The 24502-nt window shown below is 44.3% G+C and overlaps 1 protein-coding gene across 1 annotated transcript in view; it reads right to left on the bottom strand.

The window, feature by feature from the left end:
* The window catches only part of plcb1l (phospholipase C beta 1-like), a 229104-nt gene that overhangs the window by 193961 nt on the left and 10641 nt on the right, over nt 1-24502 (bottom strand). The window contains exon 2 of the mRNA XM_083790186.1: nt 24169-24246. Within this exon, the coding sequence (XP_083646312.1) occupies nt 24169-24246 (78 nt within the window). The remainder of the gene's footprint in view (nt 1-24168; nt 24247-24502) is intronic.

Genomic DNA, 24502 nt, shown 5'->3' with positions numbered 1-24502 from the left:
TGTTGTGTAGTAGTGTGGTACGAGGCGTCAAAAAAACAGCTCCCGTAGGATTTTTGTGCTAAAATTGATTAGAGTCCAAACTCTGAGAAAATGATGGGGTTCAAATTTTCCCGACCCCCACCCCGTTTCTGGTGGGGTCATCTATTTGGGACCTCCCAGAACAGTATGCCAGCCAGTTAATGTCCGATTTTCATAATATTAGAATTGTTTTGTGTGTTTTAAAACATTCTGAGTTGATTTCTTAAACTTTTAAAGTGGTCAGAAGAATCTTTTTTGACTTTTGGTAGGGGTGCTTCCTCACCTGGGACCTCCCGGACTGACCCCTGGGCCTATCCCAGTTCTCATTACATTCCTTGCTCTGCTCCTGCTACAGAATATTGTCAAATTGGATCATAAATAAAGCATAAAGGTATTTGTAGCTGGGCTCTGATATAAAATAAAATAAATAGTAGTAGCCTATACCAGGGGTCTTCCACAGGGGGCACATGACCCCTAGCGGGTCCACAGAGTTACTATACAGGGGCCCACCAAATCATTTGTGGGATAGGAACTCTTTTTCTTTTTTTACATTAAACCACTTGAACCATAGCATCCCTTTTCCAAGGAGAACTTTAGCCAACAATAGCTGATCTACAAGGTTGTAGTTTGAGCTTGTAGATCAGCTATTTTCAAAGTAAGGTGCCTCGCTCAGACCCAAGTGTAGCAAATATTGCTGCTAAATAAAGATCAGCCAAGATCAGCCAGGCTGCTGCTGTCTTTCTCTTTTCTCTTTGTCTTTCTGTTGTCGGTCAGGTGACTGGGAGGGCTACTTGTCATCCTTAGAGGAACTCATCAAGTATTTCTTTGCTCGTGATCTCCTTAAATATGCTCGACTGATGCCAGTCTATCTTGCCCAAATGAACGCTCTTGAACAGGATGACCCAGAAACATGGAACGCACTGAAGTCAGGTGAATTTGTTGTGGCAAAGTCAGACATACCGTTCACTCATCTCTTCACAGAGCATGCCCTTGAGCAGGAAATCAAGAAGCTAAAGGGACATGGTGGGATGGTTGTACTTCAAAGAGAACACACCATTGAAGAGTCTGGTTTCATCAGCGCTTGTGTCAGATGGGGCAGGAAAATTTGGGGAGGAAAATTTGTTGGAATCTCCAAGAAGACATGGGTCAATGCCTACTTGAGGCTTGATGATGATCCTGCCATTAATTGCTTCAAGGACCTTGGAATGGGTTCCATTCCTCCTGAGCTTGTTAACGGCAAGCTTCCATCACCATTGGAGTCATTGGAGCATTTTGCATGCCGTGTTTACAGTCCAAAAGGCCCAACAACCTTGCCATTACTCAGATGGGAACTATTTCGGTCAAAGAACTTGGAGGGTGAGATGCTACCTCCAACTCATGCTGCACTGCTACCACAACTCTGTGCCAACTACGTCACAATGCGGGATAAGTCATTCATACCTGACAAATTTCCCTGAGCTTCCACCAATCGAACAAAATGGATGGAATTCAGATAGTGGAGGGTATGTTCCAGTCAGGTGTCTTGCCCTCCCTGCTCCAAAGGCAGTACTTGAGCTCATCAAATGTGGTTGCAAAGCAGGTTGCAAGGGACGGTGCAGCTGCTCAAACAATAACCTGCCTTGCACTCCTCTCTGCAAATGCTGTGGTGGAGACTGTGTCAACACTATCAGGGAGGACATTCAAGATGATGATGACGAAGATTATTAGATCCTGCAAATAATGTATTGTAGGCATAATTGACCATGGGCTCTTTAAGAGGATAGGTGTGTGTGTGTGTGTGTGTGTGTGTGTGTGTGTGTGTGTGTGTGTGTGTGTGTGTGTGTGTGTGTGTGTGTGTGTGTGTGTGTGTGTGTGTGTGTGTGTGTGTTGTGTTGTTAGTGTGAGCGCAGTGTGTGAAATGGACACGTTCGTGCCCAAAGTGAGAAGTTGCAATACCTTTATTCCCTGCAGTAACATCTGTCAACAATAATGGTAGAATACTAATAAACTATCAAAGTACTTTACATAAACGCAAGATATTCGAATACTATTCGAAATACTTGCAAATCACATATATGCAAGAATGCAAGAATAGGGGCAAAACTAGTCCCGGCCCCCTGTGGAAGACTACTACCCTTTTTTGTAATCAGTGCCCAGCTATAAAAACTTTTAATGCTTAAATTATTATCTAATTTGACATTGTTCTGGAACAGGAGCAGAGCGAGGAATGTAATGAGTACTGAGATGAGTCCGGGTGAAGAAAGACCCCAACCAAAAGTCAGAAAAGATTATTCTGGCTACTTTCAAAGTGTATAAGAAATGAACTCAGAATATTTAAAAACCTATAAAACAACCCTAATATTATGAAAATCGGACATTAATTGCCTGGCGTACTATTATGGGAGGTCCCAAAATATATGACCCCCCCGAATAAGGGGTGGGGGTCGGGGAAAATTTGAACCCCATCATTTTCTGACAGTTTGGTCCCTATGAAAGCCAACAAAGCAAAATAAAAATCCTACGGAAATACACCTCGTACCACACTAGCCTCCATCAGGCCAGATAGATGAAGTAGTCAGCCTGGCCAGCATGAATCGTAAACAGGCCAACGTGCAGGGACTGGAGGATCACTCACACCCGGGAGTCGCAGCGCGCCACCATCTCTGCCATCATGCAAATAATCTAACTGATGAGTCTGCACTCTGCCGCTGTCCATTTACATCTATTCAAATCAAACGGGTGACATGCTGCGGCAGCCGCATGCAGGCATCAACAACGCAGACTTGATGAGCATAGCAGGGAGATCGTATATTAACCCATTCTGACCTGAGATCAGATTAAAAAAATGTCTATTACATCCTGACAGTTTCATTATTAACCCATTCTGACCTGAGATCAGATTCTAAAAGTGTCTTCGATTTTTCAAAAATAGCAGACCTACAAGCTCGTATCGCGCCACTCGGTGGCGCGATATGAGCTTGTAGATCTGCTATTTTTCAATAGCTAAAGCATAACATGATGCCAACACCAAAACGGGTGCCCGGTCAGAATGTGTTAACCCGTTACAACCGGGAAGAGCATCCGTGTCATTCGAGATTTGAGCTATAATATATACTGTAATACTGTATATATAGCAACAAGAAAACTCTTAGGATTTAAAGGTTTTAGAACAGTGGTTCTCAACGATTGCAGATCTACAAGCTCATGGCGCATCACTTTTTGCCGCATCTACTGTGTAGTATTAAAAAGAAAAGTCAGTGAGCTATTAACAGAGATGGAGATTAGACATCTCAAACGCACGCAAGCACACACACACACACACACACACACACACACACACACACACACACACACACACCTTCTCTTTTTGGGGTCCCTGGCACAAAACATTTTCAGATATCTATTTGAGGGTCCTCCAAGTACTGGAACTTCTGATGTAGAAGAAGGCATTTGTAGAATCGACCTCAGGTCTTATTGGGTTAAAGATCCGCTACATCTTCATTCGGTGGGCAAGAGGTTTATTCACACACACACACACACACACACACACACACACATAATGTTGAAGGTCCAGGTTCACCCTCGGTCCTTTATGGCCTCACTGTGGTGAAATGACCACCGCTAAGCACACCAACTCTGGACAGGATGAATATCTGCAGGCTCATTTATATTCGGAGCATGCTGCAGGATATCAGCAAATGCAATCTGTGTGTACTGAACAAGATTAGCTATTCATAATATAATTTTAAAAAGCTATCATTACAAGGAAGCAACAAAAAAGAAATCACAGATGCATTTAACCTATTCTGACCGGGCACCCATTTTGGCGTCGGCATCATGTTATGCTTTATCTATTGAAAAATAGCAGATCTACAAGCTCATATCGCGCCACCGAGTGTCGCGATACGAGCTTGTAGGTCTGCCATTTTTGAAAGAAATCGAAGAACGACTGACATTTTTTTAATCTGATCTCAGGTCAGAATGGGTTCGTCAGACCAGTGTGTGTCCAGTGGAAAACCTCGTATGAATCTGATCTCAGGTCAGAATGGGTTAAGAGTTCATAGTCTCTTATCAAAAGATGCTAGAGTATATCATAATTGCGACACAAAACCTATGCATGTTCAACTCAAAAGATAATACAGGCCAGAGTATGGGAGGGCTGTAAGCAGGCATGGCTGAGACAGAAAGAGACGTGGAGCAAAGGGAGCAAGGGAGGGAGGGAGGGAGTGAAGCGGATAGTGAGCGCATTAGAGCCAGATTTGAGTGATAGGGCAAAACAGAGAGTGAGAGAGCAAAATTGAGAGAGGGTGATCGAGAGAACGAGAGCGTGAGAGATAGAAAGCACGAGCGGGAGGGCTAGAGAGAGACAAACATCTAAGCTAGTCTGGAATCCATTGGACGGAGATAAAGTCAATTTGGCCAGTCTGGTATCAGCCATACATCTCTTTGGTCCACATCAAAGTGTTATCAAGCCCTCTATGGAGCCGCAAATGACTTGTGGCCATAAATATTTCACAGTGAGAATGGAAAGTTTCTTTAGGCTCAAGTGAGCGGAACAGTCTAACAGACAAATATGAACGGAGAGGCAACACAACTATCTTAGGCCATCGACACCATGGCTCCCACACCACCCTGTCCCTCTCCTCTTCCATTTATATGCCACGTCGAAAGGAACTGTGTGAACGAAGTCAGCTGATGTGAATCGACATTAGCGGAGATCGCTTTTTTTGAATAATGGCCACAGAAATAGGCCATCGTCAAACTTTATAAATACCCAGACCCACGAGGCAAAGCTTAATCATGCCCTTGTCTCTGCTGTCAGATCTTACACAGGCGATGACAAACACGCCGTACAGTAGGTCAAGGTTTACACATGAACACAGCTTGACAACTGTTTAACCCATTCTGACCTGAGATCAGATTCATACGAAGGTTTCCACTGGACACACACTGGTCTGATTAACCCATTCTGACCTGAGATCAGATTCTAAAAATGTCAGTCGTTCTTCGATTTTTCAAAAATAGCAGACCTACAAGCTCGTATCGCGCCACTCGGTGGCGCGATATGAGCTTGTAGATCTGCTATTTTTCAATAGCTAAAGCACAACACGATGCCAACACCAAAATGGGTGCCCGGTCAGAATGGGTTAAATACAGTACATGTCATTGTCTATTCACAGCTTCGACCAGACAGTATATCGTATTATAAAAATACTGTTTTCAATTATTTTATTTTTAGATTTAGCGTTTGTTGACATTTTCTCCACAGTAATACGGTTATTACTATTCATAGAATAGAATAGTTTATTTGCCATTTGCATGCAAGTGCATAGGAAATTGTGGAGCTCAGCGCCCAAGGTCAGCATTTAAAAATGCTCTTTTAGAGTAAATAGAAAAGATAAGTACTTCATTCATAGTCTGACTAAAAGCAGTGCAGGTCAGGTTCCGTTCAAAGGGACAATTTTGAACAAGACAAATTTAGTTGGATTTATTTTATTTTTTTCTTTCTAAACTGAATCTCTCTGCCGAAAATAGCTGACCTACAAGCTCAACAACGTGTTGCACATTGTATGGGTACTGTATATGGGTTAATAGAGTCTAGACAGTAAAGCGCTTTGGATAAAGGTGTAGAAATGTACCATTTGCAGCTACTATTTGCATTTTGCAGCTTGTTTGTTGACGGCGCCTGCTAGATAAAGCTCAGGGACTGAGAGATTCACACAGCACTGGGACCAGGAAACCTTTCCTTAATCACACAGCTCACACACTGGGGACTGGATACAACACAAGGACTTCTTTCCGGATCTGTGTCTCAACCGTTATTTTATGAATGGGTTCCAATTTAATCTTTTTGCAGGGGAAATTATGCTCTTCAAGGGAGCTCAAAAGGTTGTGCATGTGCGTGTGTGTGTGTGTGTGTGTAATTGCTGTGTACGCCTGCATGTGTGTATACACAGAGGCCTGCACAGCATAGTGGAAAACAAGACCTAATGGAAATGCACAGGGAGGAACGGGGCTCACTGGAGCACAAACAAAGCCCTTTGAACTCGCCAAGGAACTGCTAGTCTAAAAGAGCTTGGAAAGGCTTTTTTCCCACTCCTTAACGTTTTTCTTTCCCACCTATTTCACTCCCAGTCCAGGGCCCAGTGGGACTCTCCAGCAGATATACCCACTAAGCCATTCTGACCCGAGATCAGATTCATACGAGGTTTCTGCCGGACACACACTGGTCTGATGAACCCATTCTGACCTGAGATCAGATTCTAAAAATGTCAGTCGCTCTTCGATTTTTCAAAAATAGCAGACCTACAAGCTCGTATCGCGCCACTCGGTGGCGCGATATGAGCTTGTAGATCTGCTATTTTTAAATAGCTAAAGCATAACATGATGCTGACACCAAAATGGGTGCCCGGTCAGAATGGGCTAAGCTAGCCAATGTCCTTACCTTTCTGATCATCAAAGCAACTATCAGATTTGGCACTGCAGGGCTAAAGTGTTTTTTATTTAATATAGGCCTTATAAAACATTGAAGATAAGATTTTTTTATTTGAAGCAACCTACTGTTTTTATCCTCAACGTTCTGTCACAGCCCCTGTAGTTGGGCTACTAGGGCCTGTGTGTATTCCTGTGTACTGTAGACCTATGCATTTGGCTTCCCACAGGTTCTGAGTTGCTGATCAGGTGCATTGGGAGCACCTGGCCAGTGTTCCCAAGGTGCACTATAAATGGCTGGGCGTTGGCCACGCTCAGTCTCTCTCTCCTTCCATGAGAGCAGCAGCATCTTTGCACCATTCAACACCCCACACTACATCCACTCACTTACACTACTGATCTACTGATTAACACACTCCACCTTAGAACTGTAGTACTGTTTGTTTGATTCGTATTAAGTTGTTTAAGTTGTAAATAAATATTGGTTTGTGCACTTTTAAACAGCCGTGTGTCTTCCTCATTTTGTTATGGCCCAAGAGCCAGGTCATAACAGAAGTCTCTCTATAGTCTAGGGCAATTGGTGCTTGCTCCAGAAAGAAAAAAAAAAGCTGTGTGACATCTCTTTGTTGTGGGCTTTTCTGTTGCCAAATAACAAGGCACGTCTGAGTGATTGAACTGTCAGGAGGCCACTGCACAACCATGGCGAGGATAGTGACGACAGCTTTTGTCCAGCCCCTGACAACCAGTAAACAACAAGAAAGTGGCGAGACATCCACGGTCAGCATCAATAACCTTGACCTTTAACTGACACTGGCTACTGCAGTGCATAAATCTCTCAATACAATGTAGCACTGGCAATACCAGGACCTAGATATGTATCAAAGTATGATGCTGTGCGGAAAGGATATGTTAAATAATGTGATCCAGGTAGGACTGTTGGCGACGAAAGACATTCTATAGAGGACTTAAAGTCAAGGTTTATTTAAGATTTATTTAAAAGTCAGTGTGGAGCATTGAGGAGCAAAAACATTAAGTTAATTTAAATATGAGGACACATCAGCATAATCACATCACAGTGATTGGCTACCATTTAATTCACAGAGACAATCTGCTTTAAAAAGAAACATTGAGCCAGAAGGCAAAGCTCTCTGTCTACCGAGCAATCTTCGTTCCTACTCTCATCTATGGTCATGAAGTGTGGGTCATGACCGAAAGAATAAGGTCACGAATACAAGCGGCCGAAATGAGTTTTCTTCGACGGGTGGCTGGCATCTCCCTTAGAGATAGGCTGAGACTAGGGATGTTGAAAAATGTTGAAAATCGACTCGATTATCGACTCATGCCTCCCGCGACTCAAAACGTATGAGTCGAAAAATCGTTTTTATTTGTATTATTATTTCAGTCAGTGCCGCTCGTCACATGCAAGTTAACTTTGAGCAGAGCCTGTGGCTCTGAGTTTGAGAATAGACCCCATCGTCCAAGGGTGTGTGTGTGTGTGTGTGTGTGTGTGTGTGTGTGTGTGTGTGTGTGTGTGTGTGTGTGTGTGTGGTGGGGGTGGTATCTTAGCAACACTGAATGATCTGTCCCATTGGTCGTGTGCTCGTATCATGAGCCAATGGCTGCAGCTCTGAGCTTCCCAGACCCAGACCCAGGTTCACATCTCATCTACACATGCCGTAAAGTGAGCTGACAGGCTAGCCACAGGTCTGCTCTGTAATGAGCGGTGAGCGCTCTTCTCTTCTTGTGAAGAAAGCAGGACAGATCGTTGTCAAATAAATCCCGCCGTCATTTGTACTGTATTTATTCTCCGACCCGACATTAAAATACGGAACAACGTGCGTCCCGTATCAGTTCATTACGGGGCTCGTGACAGGCTGCAGACACTTGAGAGTTGGGACTAGCGGCTAGCCGATAGCGCCGCTGCTCCTTCAGTTTCATTGTTTACAAAATAAAGTTTATTTTGTATTATTGGGATTTGATCATTGATGCGAATTCTAAACATATGGATGCAGCTGCAGAAGTTGTGTTGCTTAAAGGAATGCATAGTTGCGTTCTCCTCAACTGCTGCGCAGCAACAACAAAAATATAAAAATGGAAAAAAATGGAAAAAAGTCGTTCGACACGTCGATTTTCGGCCTCGATTCGTCGATTGGCCAAATATGAGTCGTTTGGCATCCCTAGATGAGACGTTCAGTCACACGAGAGAGACTCGGAGTAGAACCGCTGCTCCTTCGCCTGGAAAGGAGCCAGCTGAGGTGGTTCGGGCATCTGGTTAGGATGCCTCTCGGGCGCCTCCCTAGGGAGGTCCTCGACGCATGTCCCACTGGGAGGAGACCCCAGGGCAGACCAAGGCGCAGTTGGAGGAAATACATCGACTCTCTGGCCTTGGAACGTCTCGGAATCCCCCAGGAGGAAGTCACTAATGTTGCTCTGGAGAGGGAAGTCTGGAGCTCTCTGGTGGAGCTGTTGCCCCCGCGACCCGACTACGGATAAGTGGTTGAAGATGGATGGATGGATGGATTCATACTCAAGCATTTCTGCTTTATGTTCATTGGAGAGATAAACAGATCCTGAACTGGAATTCAAACCAGGGTGTATTTGGTCTAACATTGACTCAAAAAGAGTCCAAATTCAATGGCCTATACTGGCAGTCTGTAGTACAAATTTCCATAGTTTGTGACAGTGTCTTCTAATCAAATACTGTATTGGCTCTTTGTGTGCTGTGAAGTGTGAAAAACAGGAAGTCTGTCGGGACATAGTGAGAGAACAATGTCGGCTAATGAATGCATCTCGGATGCCGTCAAATCCTTGTACAGAAAATTAAAATATAACCTTGCTCAAATGGATATTTAAATATACCTCTTAGCAGTCGTTATTATTAACAGGTATACCAGAGCAGCCGAGTCCAGAAAAGCCTATCAGCTATATCCTGTGCCACCCCTTACCCCTTATCCTTAAACTTATTGTCTCCACCAGGCCGAAGGCATGGGGGGAGAGTATGTTTTGCACTCCGTCCGTCCGTCCGTGTGTGTGTCCGTGAGCAGCTAATCTCCGGCACCGTTAACCCGGTCGATGCCAAATTTTGCACACACACTCCCTGGATGCCAACGATGAACCTCTGCCCCAGAATTTCCAGAACGGCCTGTTATAGCGCCACCAGGAGGCCGCTTTGTGCAAAACAAGTTTTTGCACAGTACACCTACAGATTTTGTCCAAACATCGCGCAAATTGGTACACAGTCTCTCTAGAGCCATTCAACGAAACGGGTCTTTCAGATTTCTCAGACTCCATCCTGATTGGTTAAGATTGGCTTCCAAAGTTCACAGGAGTGCTCAGTTTCAAACAAAATGCTGCAAATCATGAACACATTGCGTGATTTCCGTGAAATTGTGCACGCACATTCCCACTAGGCCGAGGAAGAAATGCCACATGAACAATTTCAACTCAGCCTCAAGGTGGCGCTATAACTGGCCGAAAAGTGTTTTTACCTCTAACTGCACGGATCTGTGGATGATTTACTTTTGTTGCCCTTTTATCCAACCACCAGATGAAGGCAAGCTGCAATGTCCTACATTCCTATCCTGGTGGAGACCTGTGCCCAGAAGGGCACTTTTTCTAGTTTAGCATTTTTTTACTATTTTAAAACATTTTTAAATAATTAAAATAGCTGATCTACAAGCTCACAATGTGTCGATGTAGATTAGTTGAACTATTTAAAAATGTTTTAACCCATTCTGACCGGGCACCCATTTTGGTGTTGGCATCATGTTATGCTTTAGCTATTGAAAAATAGCAGATCTACAAGCTCATATCGCGCCACCGAGTGGCGCGATACGAGCTTGTAGGTCTGCTATTTTTGAAAAATCGAAGAGCGACTGACATTTTTAGAATCTGATCTCAGGTCAGAATGGGTTCATCAGACCAGTGTGTGTCCGGCGGAAACCTCGTATGAATCTGATCTCAGGTCAGAATGGGTTAAAATAATAAAAAATGGGGTGCCGCAACATAGGGCCCTATATATATGTGTGTTGCTACGCAATGAATTGACTGTCAAATGGCGATAGCAGCACCATTTGTCCAGTACGTGCACCTCTTTACTCTACAATGCTCAGTCACTGCCCTCTCATTATGTGCCAGTCACGCATGTTAGGTCCTTCTACCCGGCCGGCTGCAGAGCTGGCCACCATTCTGTTAATGACGACACGACAGACAATCAGGGGAGTTATACAGCGCTCAAGGGGTAATTCTCCACAAAGCCAATCATAATAATAAAATGTCGACAGAAGACCGCTTCTATGTCCACCAAAAGCTAATTTGCCATGAAATGGACTCATTAAGCAGAGGAAAACGCCACGGCTGACCAGGGCAAAGAAAGAAAGTCATTTATTTGAGGATGGAACCGACTACGCACTAGTAGTTTTTATTTTCCTTTTTTAATGTTTTTTTTTAGTGGTTGGACAGACAGTAGGCTGACAGGAAATGGGGAGAGAGATGTTGGGATCGGGAGCCGAACCCGCGGCACACTGCCAGACTGGATTACCAGCCACGGTGCCTGGACCGCTGAGCCACGGCCCAGGCCACTAGTTGGTTTTTTAACAAATCTCTTTATTTGTTGATATAAACTTTTTTTGTAATGATCAAAAAAAGGTGTGATTCAAGATTATTGTATTAATTGAAAAGGTTAAATTCCCTAAACTTCCTTGCTTGCTCTCTCTCTCTCCACCTTTCTCCCTCTCTGTACTGTACTGTACTGTATGTGTCTGTCTCTCCCCCCTCCCTCCCCCATCCCGGTCCCTCTCCTTTCTACTGCTCTCTCTACATTAATATAGACTAGCCCTGAAACATGACTGCCATGATGATTATCATGACAGTCATGACGTAACTGCACCCTGTTTTTGGCGCTCGCTACATTTACAACTTTTCCGTATATATAAACATTCAGATTTCAAATATAAAGTACTCACAATTTGTCCCACGGGTGTTAGTTAGTTGCAGCACCAGCGATTAGAATTGCGGCGTCCCGCGTTGTTTAATAAAAAGCATTTTTATCCGAGAGCCCCGGCTACTTTTTTCAAACGGGGTTCGTTTTGGGAAATCCACAGTTGCACACCGGGAGCGCACTCGCCTATTAGTCTGTATTGGCAGGGCGGTCAGCGTGCCTATATCGAACACACCGAGTGCCACCCTCCTCCCGACCGATAGGGGCGCGTAGTTGAAAGCCAATGGCAAAATAACAGCTCGGATAAAAATGCTTTTTATTAAACAACGCGGGATGCAGAAATTCTAATCGCTGGTGCTGCAACTAACCTAACACCCGTGGGACAAATTGTGAGTACTTTATATTTGAAATCTGAATGTTTATATATACGTAAAAGTTGTAAATGTAGCGAGCGCCAAAAACAGGGTGCAGTTAAGCCATGACTCTCATATGAATACGAGAGTCATGAACCATGGCTAGCCGTAGACTACAATGCGCCTTTGGACTGGCCCCATGAAGTGAACGGAGTTGGCGTAAGTAGTCGGCAAGTAGTCAGCCAACATGACCATTTTGACGTAGGCTGTTGATCTTGTTGTGCAAGAATGTGTTATTTCATATAAATGGGTATTGTACTGTAAATATGACAGTTGCATGAATGCAAAGTAGTGGTTGATGTCTGGACAGGCATGCTGTTGGTGTTGTGCATGGTGAGATGTGTGCAAACAGTGTGGTTTGGTAGGAGAAGACGGACTTAGGATGGGGTGTTGCGCTGTCTATTAGTGTGGCAGGATAGAGATGAAATAGTGCCCAGCCTATAACTTGGCATAGGTCACATTTCACTTCCAGCAGACCGTGTGCAGATTAACGCGCTGCGCCTCATATCAGTCTCATATAGTGCTGACTGAGTGAGACAGGGAGCCGTCTGCCTGGGTAATGACAGAAGATTGCCGCATTGGTGGAAAGTGCCTACGTGACTTAATGCCCGACTTATGCTCCGTCGTGCGGCGGAGTCGTGCTCCGAAAGCGGCCGACCTATAAGCTGACAACGTGTCACGGATGTGACGCATTGAGCTCATATGTCGGATAACTTGGAAGCTTAAAGTTCCCAGTTCGATCCCGGGCTCCCCCAGAGTTAGTGTCGAAGTGTCCTTGAGAAAAACGCTGAAGGCCAAATTGGTTGGTGCCTTGCATGGTTCCCTCCTCCAATGAATGTGTGAATGTGTGTGTGAATAAGTGAATCTATGTAAAGCGGGCACCAAGGATAAAGGAGCTATAGAAATATAAAAATCGTACTCTGTGTATGTGTGTCTACATACATGTCCATTCGCATGTGGGCTGTATTTTGCGTGTCTTAAGTACCAGGTCTTATTCCCTAAGTTGAGTAAACTAAAGACCTGGAGGCGTGATCAATGCTCTTTGGCCACTCAGAATAGCCAAATGGCATTGATCACGCCTCCAGGTCTTTAGTTTACTCAAGTTAGGGAATAAGACCTGGTACTTAAGACACGCAAAATACAGCTTACAGTATCTATGCTCATTGCTCACATGTGGTAAATGGTGCATTTATATAGCGCCTTTATCCAAGGTGCTTTACATAGGTTGTGCATTACATTCACCCATTCATACACCGATTGCGGCGGAAGCCATGCAAGGCACCAACCAGCACATCGTGAGCAATTAGGGGTTCAGTGAGGAGCCGGGATTCGAACCGCCGACCCATGGATCATTGGACGACCTGCTCTACCTCCTTAGCCACAGTCGCCCCATGTGTGCATGAATGCACGGGTGGTGTGTGTGTGTGTGTTCGTGTGTGCGTGCGCGGCTGTGTGCGTGTCTACGTCTGTATGTGCCAGCCTAGCCTTATACTGATATTACAAGGTTCAGTCTATTGAAATCCATTCTGACGACAGCCTTTCACGACTCTCATTCATAAGCGTCCTCCCCAGGCATGCTATAATGACAGCCTTGCGGTGGACGATGAGCTACTCGCTCTGCTCTGAAGCCTCATTCATCTCTCGTCGGGAAGCGACACCGTCGTACCACGGAGTACACATTAGGCTTCAGCGGCGCAATTTACTGCCATGCGCTGAGAGCCCCGTGCACAGTGAGAGAGTTGAAACATAAGTCTCCCAAGAGGATATAGGCACTCTACAGCTCTCATTATAGCCACACCCTGCTTCAGAAAATGTACTGTACATGCACATCATGCATACATGCATGCACACGACTGTGTCATATGCACAAGCACGCACGCACGCAAGCATGCACTTGCACATGCTTGCACACACACACACACACACACAACGATGCAACAGAATAACATCCTTAAAGAGACATACACAAAGGGATGAACAGAAAGGGAAACAATGATATCAGTTTCAAAGCATGTCAATATCATTGCATTCGGGAATATGAGCGGGGTATGAGACAAGAGAGAGAAATCTGGCATTGTCATCGATCGGTGTGTTGTTGTTGTCGCATGGCAACCATGGCAACAACACCAAAAGGCTTGTTGTTCATTGGCTCAGGTCAGTCCAAAGCTGTAAAGCTCCGCCCCCTCTCTGGAACCACACTTAAAGGAAAGGGAAGACGCATTATTTATAACCTCCCCAAACAGACACCTGTTGCTGTTTGGAGCACTAGAATGTTTCTCTCACTGTGTTTACCGCGCATGCATCTGTGCGTTTGCATAACCCTGCCGGCATGCACGTGCCTGTGTGTGTGTGTGTGTGTGTGTGTGTGTGTGTGTGTGTGCGTGCGTGCGTGTGTGTGCATGTACGTTTTCAGTAAGATTTCATGCAATTCTGTGCTTGTTGTGACACCGTGATAGGATGTGTATGTTTGCATTGTAAAGCAGGCAGAAACAACCAGGAAATGTGATGGTCACAATGGACAGTGTTACTTTAAGGGGACGGGCGACCCTGTTGCAATTTTTAAATTGCACTGCAGCGTGTCGTGTATCCAAGCAGACAAGTGCTCTATTGTTGTTGAAGATGACAGATATCGACTCAAAATAGAACCCATGTAAATTGATCATACCCATTCCTCAACTGTATAGCGTGCTTCCTCTTTTTAACCCATTCTGACCTGAGATCAGATTCTAAAAATGTCAGTCGTTCTTCGATTTTATTCAAAAATAGCAGACCTACAAGCTCGTATCGCGCCACTCGGTGGCGCGATATGAGCTTGTAGATCTGCTATTTTTCAATAGCTAAAGCATAACATGATGCTGACACCAAAATGGGTGCCCGTTCAGAATGGGTTAAAGCCATGAAAGGCCAGAAAGGCTTAAAGCCCCTATCCAATATTTATGTTTACATACAATGTTGCTCCATACATAGTGCTATACATTCCCAATAAAATCCCAGTGTTCATTTAACTCCTGACGAGTTTACAAATGGAACCAAATGGACAGACGTGTAAAGGTTAAATTAGCAATTTGACAAATAAGCTAATTTTGAGCTCCTCTTGAAAAGGCATAAATGGTAAAGGGCCATTGGCCCCTTTTGCAAGCGGATCTTATTTTAACGATGATATTTTAGCATTTCAAAGTGCCAGTGATCTTCCTGGACTACATGTTGTCTCAGTAAAGGCTCATTCATAGATTTTTGGTGGTGAGGTAGCCTCGATACCCAGGCTTTCATTTCGTCTGCGCGAAAGATGAAAGCCTGGAAAAAGCCGTGGGCTGAACCAGTCTAAAAGTGGGAGTCAACCCTTCCGGGTGGGCGTCGCTCTAAATGATGTGACGTAGCGCTGCACTAGGGGGGAGAGGAGGGGCCGGGGGTGACGGACAGATCGATGAGATCCAATCAGGGTGCGCGCATTTCTGAGGCGCGACCCTCCCATCTAGGCCAGAAATGTCTCTGCTTAGGTCAGGCTAGTGGTGAGGTGACCACCTCTCCGGTGGTGAGGTGACCACCGGAGCTGAAATAACGCGAGTAAAAACAGAGAGAAGGGCTGGGGCGGTGGCGGTGGTTTGCCCTTCACCGCGGCTCGTGACGTCATGTTGTAGTTCGGTGGTCATGAATGACTATGAATAACGCTTTAGACTGCCCTCTCCCTCTCCACAAGGTGGGGTGAGTGCAGCAAAGCATTATGGTCAATGATTGTAGTAATCCAGCAGGACATCACAGACACTTTGAAATACTAAAATATCTAAAAACACAAATTACCCACATGTTTCTTGTCTCCCAAACATCATTAAAATAAGATCTGGTTGCAAAAGGGGTGAAGTGGCCCTTTAAAGGAGGCATACAGTACAATACGTTCCCATCGTCCAGAGGGACGGTAGCAATTTGACCGTTGTTGTCAAATCAACGGTTTGGCTTAGAATGTAATTAATAGGTGATGGTAGAGGAGAGTAAACTGCATGTATGCTCTGGGATGTTTTTGTGTTCGCTGTCACTATTAGTTACATTTTCACTTCACATTGTCATCATAAGAATAGGCCAGTAGTCTGACTGGTTGGTTACCATAGTGGCATGATGTACAATTACAAATTACAACCGTACGTGGTTTCATGACAAAATTAAGGTGGGGAGACAGGATGTAATATTGTCTTTTACGGTTAATTTATGCCTCGCTTTCATCAACAAATGTGATAAAATATACTCTGTGTGCGTACGTGCGTGTGTGTTTGTGTGTGTATGAACGTGTGCGTGTGTGTCTGTGTGTGTGTGTGTGTGTGTGTGTGTGTGTGTGTGTGTGTCTGTGTGTGTGTGTGTGTGTACTTGCGCATGCACATGCACACACAAATATGTCCCCATGTGTGTGAACACATGCAGTGCACGGGGAAGACATAAAACGCAGGCCAAATGGACTCGCCGAGACAAATGCATACAAACAAGGGAGAATTATGAGCCCATGAGTTTACATACCGACCTGCCTGTTTAAAAACAGATCAGCGTGCAGAGACGGAGACTGCAGAGCGAGGTCTCTCGCAACTCGCATAGTTCACACCTGTTTCTTGTTCACGGAGGAAGGACAAGGAAATGTAAAACACACACACACACACACACACACACAGCCGAGCCGTTGTTGTGCTGCGCTCATTGAGCTGTTCTGTGGTCGATAGCCGAGAAGGCCAAGCAGGTACAATAATTGAATGGGCTCAAATCCAAGAGGTTTAAGCAGATACCCCTGTGTTGCTCTCCTTTCCTGGCAATGATTCCTATCTGAGAGGGATAAAAAAAAAGGAATGGGGAAAAAGAAAGAAAAAAGAAATACCAAACTACAATGAGCCGATTCAAGAACAGGATGTCCCTGTTCGTTCTACTGATATCGCTTTCACTGGTTGCTAAAATTCCTAAACTTGAAAGGAAGTATTCTCTGGACCCCATGAGGGGAAGGGAAGTCACCTTCTTCTTCGCCCAGCAGATGGCTTGCTCAGCAGGCTAAAATGGGCGGTGCACAGGGGAGAGCGATCAGGGTACAAGTGTCCTGCTCAGGGGCAATTTGACACATAGACAGGGGGTTGAAACGTCGACCTTCCGACTTGTCCGCTCTACCCAATTGGCTACGGCCGCCGCACAAGGGCTGCATCATTTATAAAGCAAATACCCCCATATTGAACTTGAGGATTCTGTGGGGCTGTTGGGCATAGCCACTAACCAAACTAACTAACGAACTACTAGGACATTCAGGAATACTGATTCTGATAAACTTAACTCTACCATCTGACAACTTATCCAAAAATACTTAGTCGGAGATAAAAGTCCATATGTTTATGTTTTATTGTTCCATATCTCAAATTGACAAGATGACAAATGTTTCCTATGTTATCACTGTGGGGCATATGGAACAATAAATCAATTACGCATCAACTAGCTCCAAAACATAATCGACTAGTAGGTGAAATCCCTACTAACCACTAACTAAGTGACACTAGAAACAATGTGAACCGACTGGCCCTCCTGACCCGAACAGTGGGTGGTGAGACGTTCTCACAGGTTCACAGACAGACCAAGAACAACACAGATTATGCTATCAAACACATTGCGTCAGAGACGGTAACATGCGGGTCCCGAGTAAACAGCTGCACTGTTATATCTGATAACCTCCAACTGTGTCAACACATTGAGGACATTCATGAGGATCAGGACAGGCCCACTTTTTTAACTCAAACATGAAAGCGTGTAGCAGTGAGCAATTTGGGTTTGTGTCCCAGAGAAACCGTCCACGCACCGGGACAGTGACCCCATTATTGTCTCCATCGTGACCCGGGGTTCCAAAGAGCACAATTTGCCGTGTTCGCAGGTGGGAAGCCGGTGGGTATTGTGTCCTTGTCACTCGTACTAATGACTTCTACTGGCTGGTCGGCGTGCTGATCAGCAGGGAGGAGCACTCGGTTGGGCAGCGACAGGAACCATGCAATGCAGCACACAGCACATGTGTACAGTGTACAATGTGTACAGTACACACATGGCTATACTGTATGCGCACACTCTGGACTGGAAATGAAAAGCAGGAAAAAGGAAAATGCAGCAATAAAGGTAGATGTTAAAGACCGGTTTTCAAGGTCTGCGTGTCCTTTTTGGCCAAATGAAGGGTCAATGTCTAGACTTGGAAGTGGTCATGACTTGGTAACTGTAGAAATAAGTGCCTGGAGTCTTCAAATTGCTTTATTTTTGCTTTACTTCGTTAGTGCTGCACGATTCTTGCTCAAATGTGAATCTCCATTTTCCCCCACAAGAATTGATCATGATTATCACACAATTCTCATTATTTTCTGTTCAAATATATATATATTTTAGTCTGTATTAAACTTTGCTGAACATTACTACATTCAAAATGTGGCACCTGGAACCAACTACTGTGGCTTTAAACAGACAACATCAAACTTAAACCTCTCTTAAAGTCTCTCTCTTGTAGCAAAAACATAAGAGTAACTGGAATTGGACAGCCAAATAATGCTGCACGATACTTGCTCAAATGTAGATATGGGATTGCAAAGGTGTCTGAATCTAGATCACAATCTTTTTTCGATTAATCGTGCAGCACTGTACTTCGTTTGTGAAGTGGCTAACAACAACACAGACCTTCAGCTATACCACAATCCTCTGAGACTAGACACACACACACACACACACACACACACACACACACACACACGCACACACACACACACACACACACGCACACAAATCAGGATATGAACTCTATCCATCACTGTCAATCCAGGACTGGGTTCAGTCGCTGAAGGCACACTCAGTACAGTTCTGCTCTGTTTCCCAAGAATGTCAAGAATGCTTTTACACTGCAGGACACCAGGCTGTGTGCGCGCGCGCAGACACGTGCGTGCGCACACGTGCAGTATTTCTACTCTAATAGAGCTGTGAGCCGGCCGTGCTTTGTATCAGTTTGAGTTATTAGGTGCATGACAGCACTCTGAGTGCTCTGCACTATGGGAGATAGTGTACACACACACACACACACAGACACGCACGGCGGGCTGTGGTGCACACGCAGCCACGCGTGTCTATGCAGTACGCACACACACACACAACCACACTCCAAAGGCTCATCATTCAAAATCATCGCCACCGTCTAATAGTAACGCGCGCAACGATGATGAATTGATGCTGGAGAGGCACTTTCAATGCTCTCAGTGGATATGCATGCAGACATGCACTCGCACACATAAACGCAAGCACAAATATGCACACGCAAACAAAACAACAAAAAGGAAATGAGTTAGGAAACGGGGAGAGAGATGGGGGAAGACATCGGGACTCGAACCCGCGACACGCCGTCAGGCTGGATTACCAGCCAGGCAGTCTGTCTGTCCCGTCCCCTATTCCCTCCTAATTGATCATTTAGATGTATTAAGGGCTATAAGATGTCTCTCTAACTCTCTGACTGTATTCATTTGCAATGAGGGCCAGACGTAATGGAACCCTCTCCCTATAACCTAAGAAGTGCGTGTGTGTGTGTGCGTGAGTGTGTGTGCACATGCGTGCGTGCGTGCGTGCGTGCGTGCCGCATAGGGGTACGAGTCAGCACTCCTTTAGTCTGGTTGCAGTGAAATACCTCCATCTGGCCAAACATAAAATCAATGCCAATACCACGCAACAATTAATTAGACCAACGCTGACTGCTACTGCTGATGCAGACACATGTGCAGGCACGCACGCACGCACGCAAGCACAACCACCACCACCAACTGACTAGTTTTTTTGCAAGAAGAGAAGGGCAGTTTCTGGGAAGAGTTGTGGGCGTGGTGGACTGTAATGGAATCGCAGCAGCAGCACTGGATAGTAGTGTTCAATCACCTCAGTCTCCTCGCCCCGAGGGCGCGACATTCCTACACCAGGCAGATGGCGTCCTATTGGACTCTGAAGTCCACCAAAGCAACGGTTTTCCAAAACGTTTTAGCCTGTGACCCAAAAGAGACTTTAGATGTTCTCCCAGGACCCAAACAAGTTAAAGTTTTTCATGTGTCTATGAGGTGACAGTACTTCATTAGACAACCTGGAGTCGTTTTTTTATGTGGAATGATGTCTTCCCTTTGTATTTAGGGTTTCTTCCTGGAGGCTGAACCCTTGACAGTCAAACGGGCCAATTAAAAAAAACAGTAAAATAGTGACATCACACTATCAGCCCCTCCCCTAACCCCTCCCCCCAACGGCGTCAACTCCGCGGGTGCGCAGGAGCCGAAGCACCCGCTGGCAAAATAATAAGCCAATATCAATATGCAGTATATATGCACCCACTGAAATTTCCCTTCCCCCTGGTCATGTTGTCATGCACGTAGTCACATACCTTTACGGGGGGTGGGGGGCCAAGATAGGTGTTGGGCCGCCCAACATGGGCATTCAAATGCTAATAAGGTGGCTTTTGTTCTGCTGCCAGGTAGAGAGTATAAATGTTGCATACAGTACAGTACAGGATTTATTTCCATTAGATCTACTTTACCAGAGGCCGTAAGACTGGTGAAAGGGAGGCAGGGGGTGTGGCTGGGGGCGGGACTGGGGAGCACTCACTAACGTTCTACAAAGATGACGTCCCTGCCTCCCCCTTTATCATACAACTACAGCTGTGGGTGTGACTTCAGTTCAGGTGGATCACCACCCATCACCACCCACCAGGCAAACCAGGCATACTTAATGAACTGAATGACATTTATTTTCTAATTATTTACCAAAGATTGAACTGAAACGTTCCCCCTTCCCTTTTCATTGATGTCAATGTGCTGCACATACCCTCGCACACACGCGCACAGCGAGAGCGAATGGTGTGCTTGGCGAAGTCACCAATCCTGATAAGATCGACCTGGTTAGTATTTCACGGTGTTGTTCCTGGTTGGCCAAAGTAAGTCTTGGCTATACTGTAACTGCTGGGGAGAACAGAGGACAACACTACTGAATATTCTCACAGGTATCAGGTTAAAAAGCAGCTTTTATACTCCATTGCACGATGGCGCCGCGCTTGTCGAGAAGACGTGATTTTCAAGCTGAAATTGTGTCACCAATGACACAATATTTGGGAGTAAGTAGGCCTACATTTGCCTTAAAACATTTAAAGGTTTCATGACATTAATCTTCAGTTATTTTTACTTTTGGTTTTTCTTTTAGGTTTTATGACCCCAATTACACCCACACTACCTGAATTTTGAACATTCAGTGGATTTTCTGGGGTCTGGGGTTTTTCTGTGTGTTCTGAAGCCTTTTGAGCTGCAATGAAAACAGGCAAAATCCCTCAACAGTGACATCTGCTGTCAAATTCTTATGTCATATATGGGATTTGTGGACTCTTACCTCACAGTCCACAGGCAAATCAGAGCACAGAAAATCTACTGAATGTTAAAAGCTCAGGTTTGTTGGGTGCAATTGAGCTCAGAAAAACTAAAAACGTTTTCTTAATGTCACAGATCCCTTTTAAAGGAATGGGTAACTTGATAGCTAGCCACTGATTGCTAATTCTCATCTCTCCTCACCACTCTCCATCTAAATATAGACAGCAGCTCCTACTTTCCGGCTGTTTTCCTCTTATTAGGAATCATGAAAAATCAAGTGCTTGAAAAATGGTTAATGTGCCGTTTCTGGGCACAAAAAAACAATTTGCATTTTTGGTGCCTGAGTCCCAGCACGGCAAACTGGCTGGCGCCACCAACGCGATTGGCACCATGGATAATCTGGCCCAGATCATTAATTACTTTGGAACCTCAGCAATATCATCCTCTACCTACCATGTTGAGTGCTGTGTTGAATTTGGATGGATTTTGATGCATGAGCTGACCTACAATGATGTAATCACTTTCAGACCTTTCTCACTCCACCTAAGATATACATCAGCCAACAATTTGACCTGACCAACCCTCTTTTCAAAAAAGATGACACTAGCATGCAAACGGAGCTAATAAGAACTTCCAATTTCAACAGAAAATGCTATAAAAACTGTGATGACTTTCACACAATTACATAAAAGCCTAAATGACTTATAGAATGCATTAGAATTTTAATAACCATGCCCTTCAGCTCGATATGACAGCGCTGTCCTTGGTCGAATGAATGACCAACGTGACTCTTGTTCTTGCAACTCTTGTCCCTTGTGGACTAATGACTAAAGACAAATATGACTCTTGTACTGATTTCTCTGTATCTTTATTTCCTGCTGTGTTCTCAATTATTACGTGTTTCATTTGTCTTTTGCATGACTGCTGTAATCTGTCTGTCTGTCTGTCTGTCTGTCTGTCTGTCTGTCTGTCTGTCTGTCTGCCTGCCTGCCTGCCTGCCTGTCTGCCTGCCTATCATCTATAACCTTATGTACTACCTTCCTGTGCTGTTCCACTTGGCAATCAATATGGAAATCAAGAGTATCAGACTAGTGAAATGCCATTTCAACTCAACTTTATATGACATATAAATATATAATATATAACAAAAGTTATTAAAAAGGTCATTTCAGGCAGCCATTTTACCTCAGGCAAAAGGTCGGCCAAGAATCTATTTGAATACAAATTTGAATATACTGTACAGTACATGCCATCCCCCCAATGCCAGTATGTGGAACATACAAGTGATACTATATTGAAAATGTATTCATGTCTCAGACCCCAAAACGCACTTCCATTAGGTCATATGGACCTAATGAAAGTGGGACTCTATCCAATGACTGTGAAATTATCTAAAAGTCATAATTGTAAATGGGAAATAGATTCTTACTGGTGATATTGACGCATGTTGCTACTGTATATGTAGTCATCATGCTGTATTGTATTTTTAAATGAACTGAATGATAATTAAATTAAACAAATTAAACCTGGGGGTCTCGGGGCCCCACTTTTTGAAAACTACTGGGCTTGTCAACAATCATTCACCAATCACAAAGAACAGAATGACAGTGTACTTAGTCTTAGTGGGTTGTCAGAACATTAGTGGACCTTCAGTTGGATATTTGAAGTGCAGCTAATGAGAATAATCAGAGAGTGGACACTTTGGGCTGGAGTTTGAAGGTGCTAAAACCCATGTGGTAATACATAAATTGGCCTCGCTCTGCGCACAATCGTATTATGAAAGCCTTATCGGCCCGTGTTGAATGTCCCTGAATATTTTAGCATTGTGGGAGTGTCCATATGTTAATAATTTTCGCTTTGCGCAATTTGCTATTAAGCCCCTTGACCTCAGCGCATAACAATAAGACGTGGGTCTGACCACCTCTTAAATGCAAAAAGCACTGTTTGATTTTACACTTGACGGCTCTGGGAGGCTGCTGGAGTGTTGCCATGTCTGTTTATTATAAGCGGCTTCTTTTTTATTTGAATGTGGTGTCATTAAAATGAATCTGGATATGGCAGACTCACTATCTAGAAAATAAAAACATGGCACTTCATTTAAAATAGGTTACAGACCCTTGTTATATGCGCTTATTTTGGGATTGTTTTTATAGACCTATTTACTTGTTTCTATGAGACATGGCAACAGCGCTCTTTGTTGCGTCTTTTTTGGTAAAATGTTGAGATTAGAAACGGCCATAATTCTTTCATTTCTCAACCTTTAAAAAAAATAAAAACATCTCCATAATCCTTGGGAAGTTTGCTTTCATACGCTGTATCACACCCCAAGTCTTCTTCAATAAAATGCTACGAGCGAAGACCATATACCATCGCGGGCCACAGCATTACGCACCACGCATTCAACTCATTACTCATTTCAAATATAATATAATTATAATTTAAATTTAAATATAATTTTACTGGTGTTTTTCAATAGAAACAAATTATTTTGAGGCATAAAGGTGACAGCATGCAGTGCAATAGGAATAATTAACCCAAATGTGACAAAGTCATGTCATGCCAAAGTGCGCATTCCGTATGTGACATCAGCTGACTGGTAAAGAGAATAGTACGGACATGTTGATTGGCTACGTCTCAAACACTCCTTAAACACTCCCATGACCGTTTTGCGCAATCCACGGGGTGTCGAAAGCGCTTATTAACATGCCCAAAATTGCTATATGACATTCCACACGCCTCCAGCTCATAAAACTGTAATATTATATGTAATATTATATGACTTGCATAATTGAGCCCTTTGTGTAAAATGGGACGAGATGTCTTTAAAATGTTATTTAGAAACCACTGTGGGGAAGAGAAGGGAAATCAATAATCCGCCCTCCCCTCCTCCTCCTCCTCACCACTATCAGCATAACCACATTACTTTTGCTGGCTAAAACCACATCCAGGACATTTCTTTTAATGGTTCTAGCCACATCCAGTACACTTCTTTTAATGGGTAACTAAGCGCTTGAGGCCGGCGTCTTACCTTGTTCTGGTCAGTCCAGTAGAGGAAGTAACCCTTGGGGTCAACTGTTAGAGTCACCGGGGTCACCGCGGTTGAATCCTGGTGGAAGGAAAATACTGTTAGAACACGGCAGTGGTGTTTGTGGGCGTGCGTGTGTGCATCTCTCTCTCTCTCTCTGTGTGTGTGTGTGTGTGTGTGTGTGTGTGTGTGTGTGTGCGTGCATGTAAGATATACTACTTCCCAAACACACAGTATGTACAGTATGTCAGTATTATTATTTACTTATTTTTCCAACGATTTTGCAACCCATTTTTCACCCGGTGACAATTGCCTAAGCTGAAATCCCGGGGCACTA

Source organism: Protomyctophum parallelum (genome assembly GCF_964188405.1).
Source record: "Protomyctophum parallelum genome assembly, chromosome: 19".
NCBI classification, from domain to species: Eukaryota; Metazoa; Chordata; class Actinopteri; order Myctophiformes; family Myctophidae; genus Protomyctophum; species Protomyctophum parallelum.
Note: the sequence above shows the minus strand (reverse complement) of the source record. Positions and strands in the feature narration are given on the sequence as shown.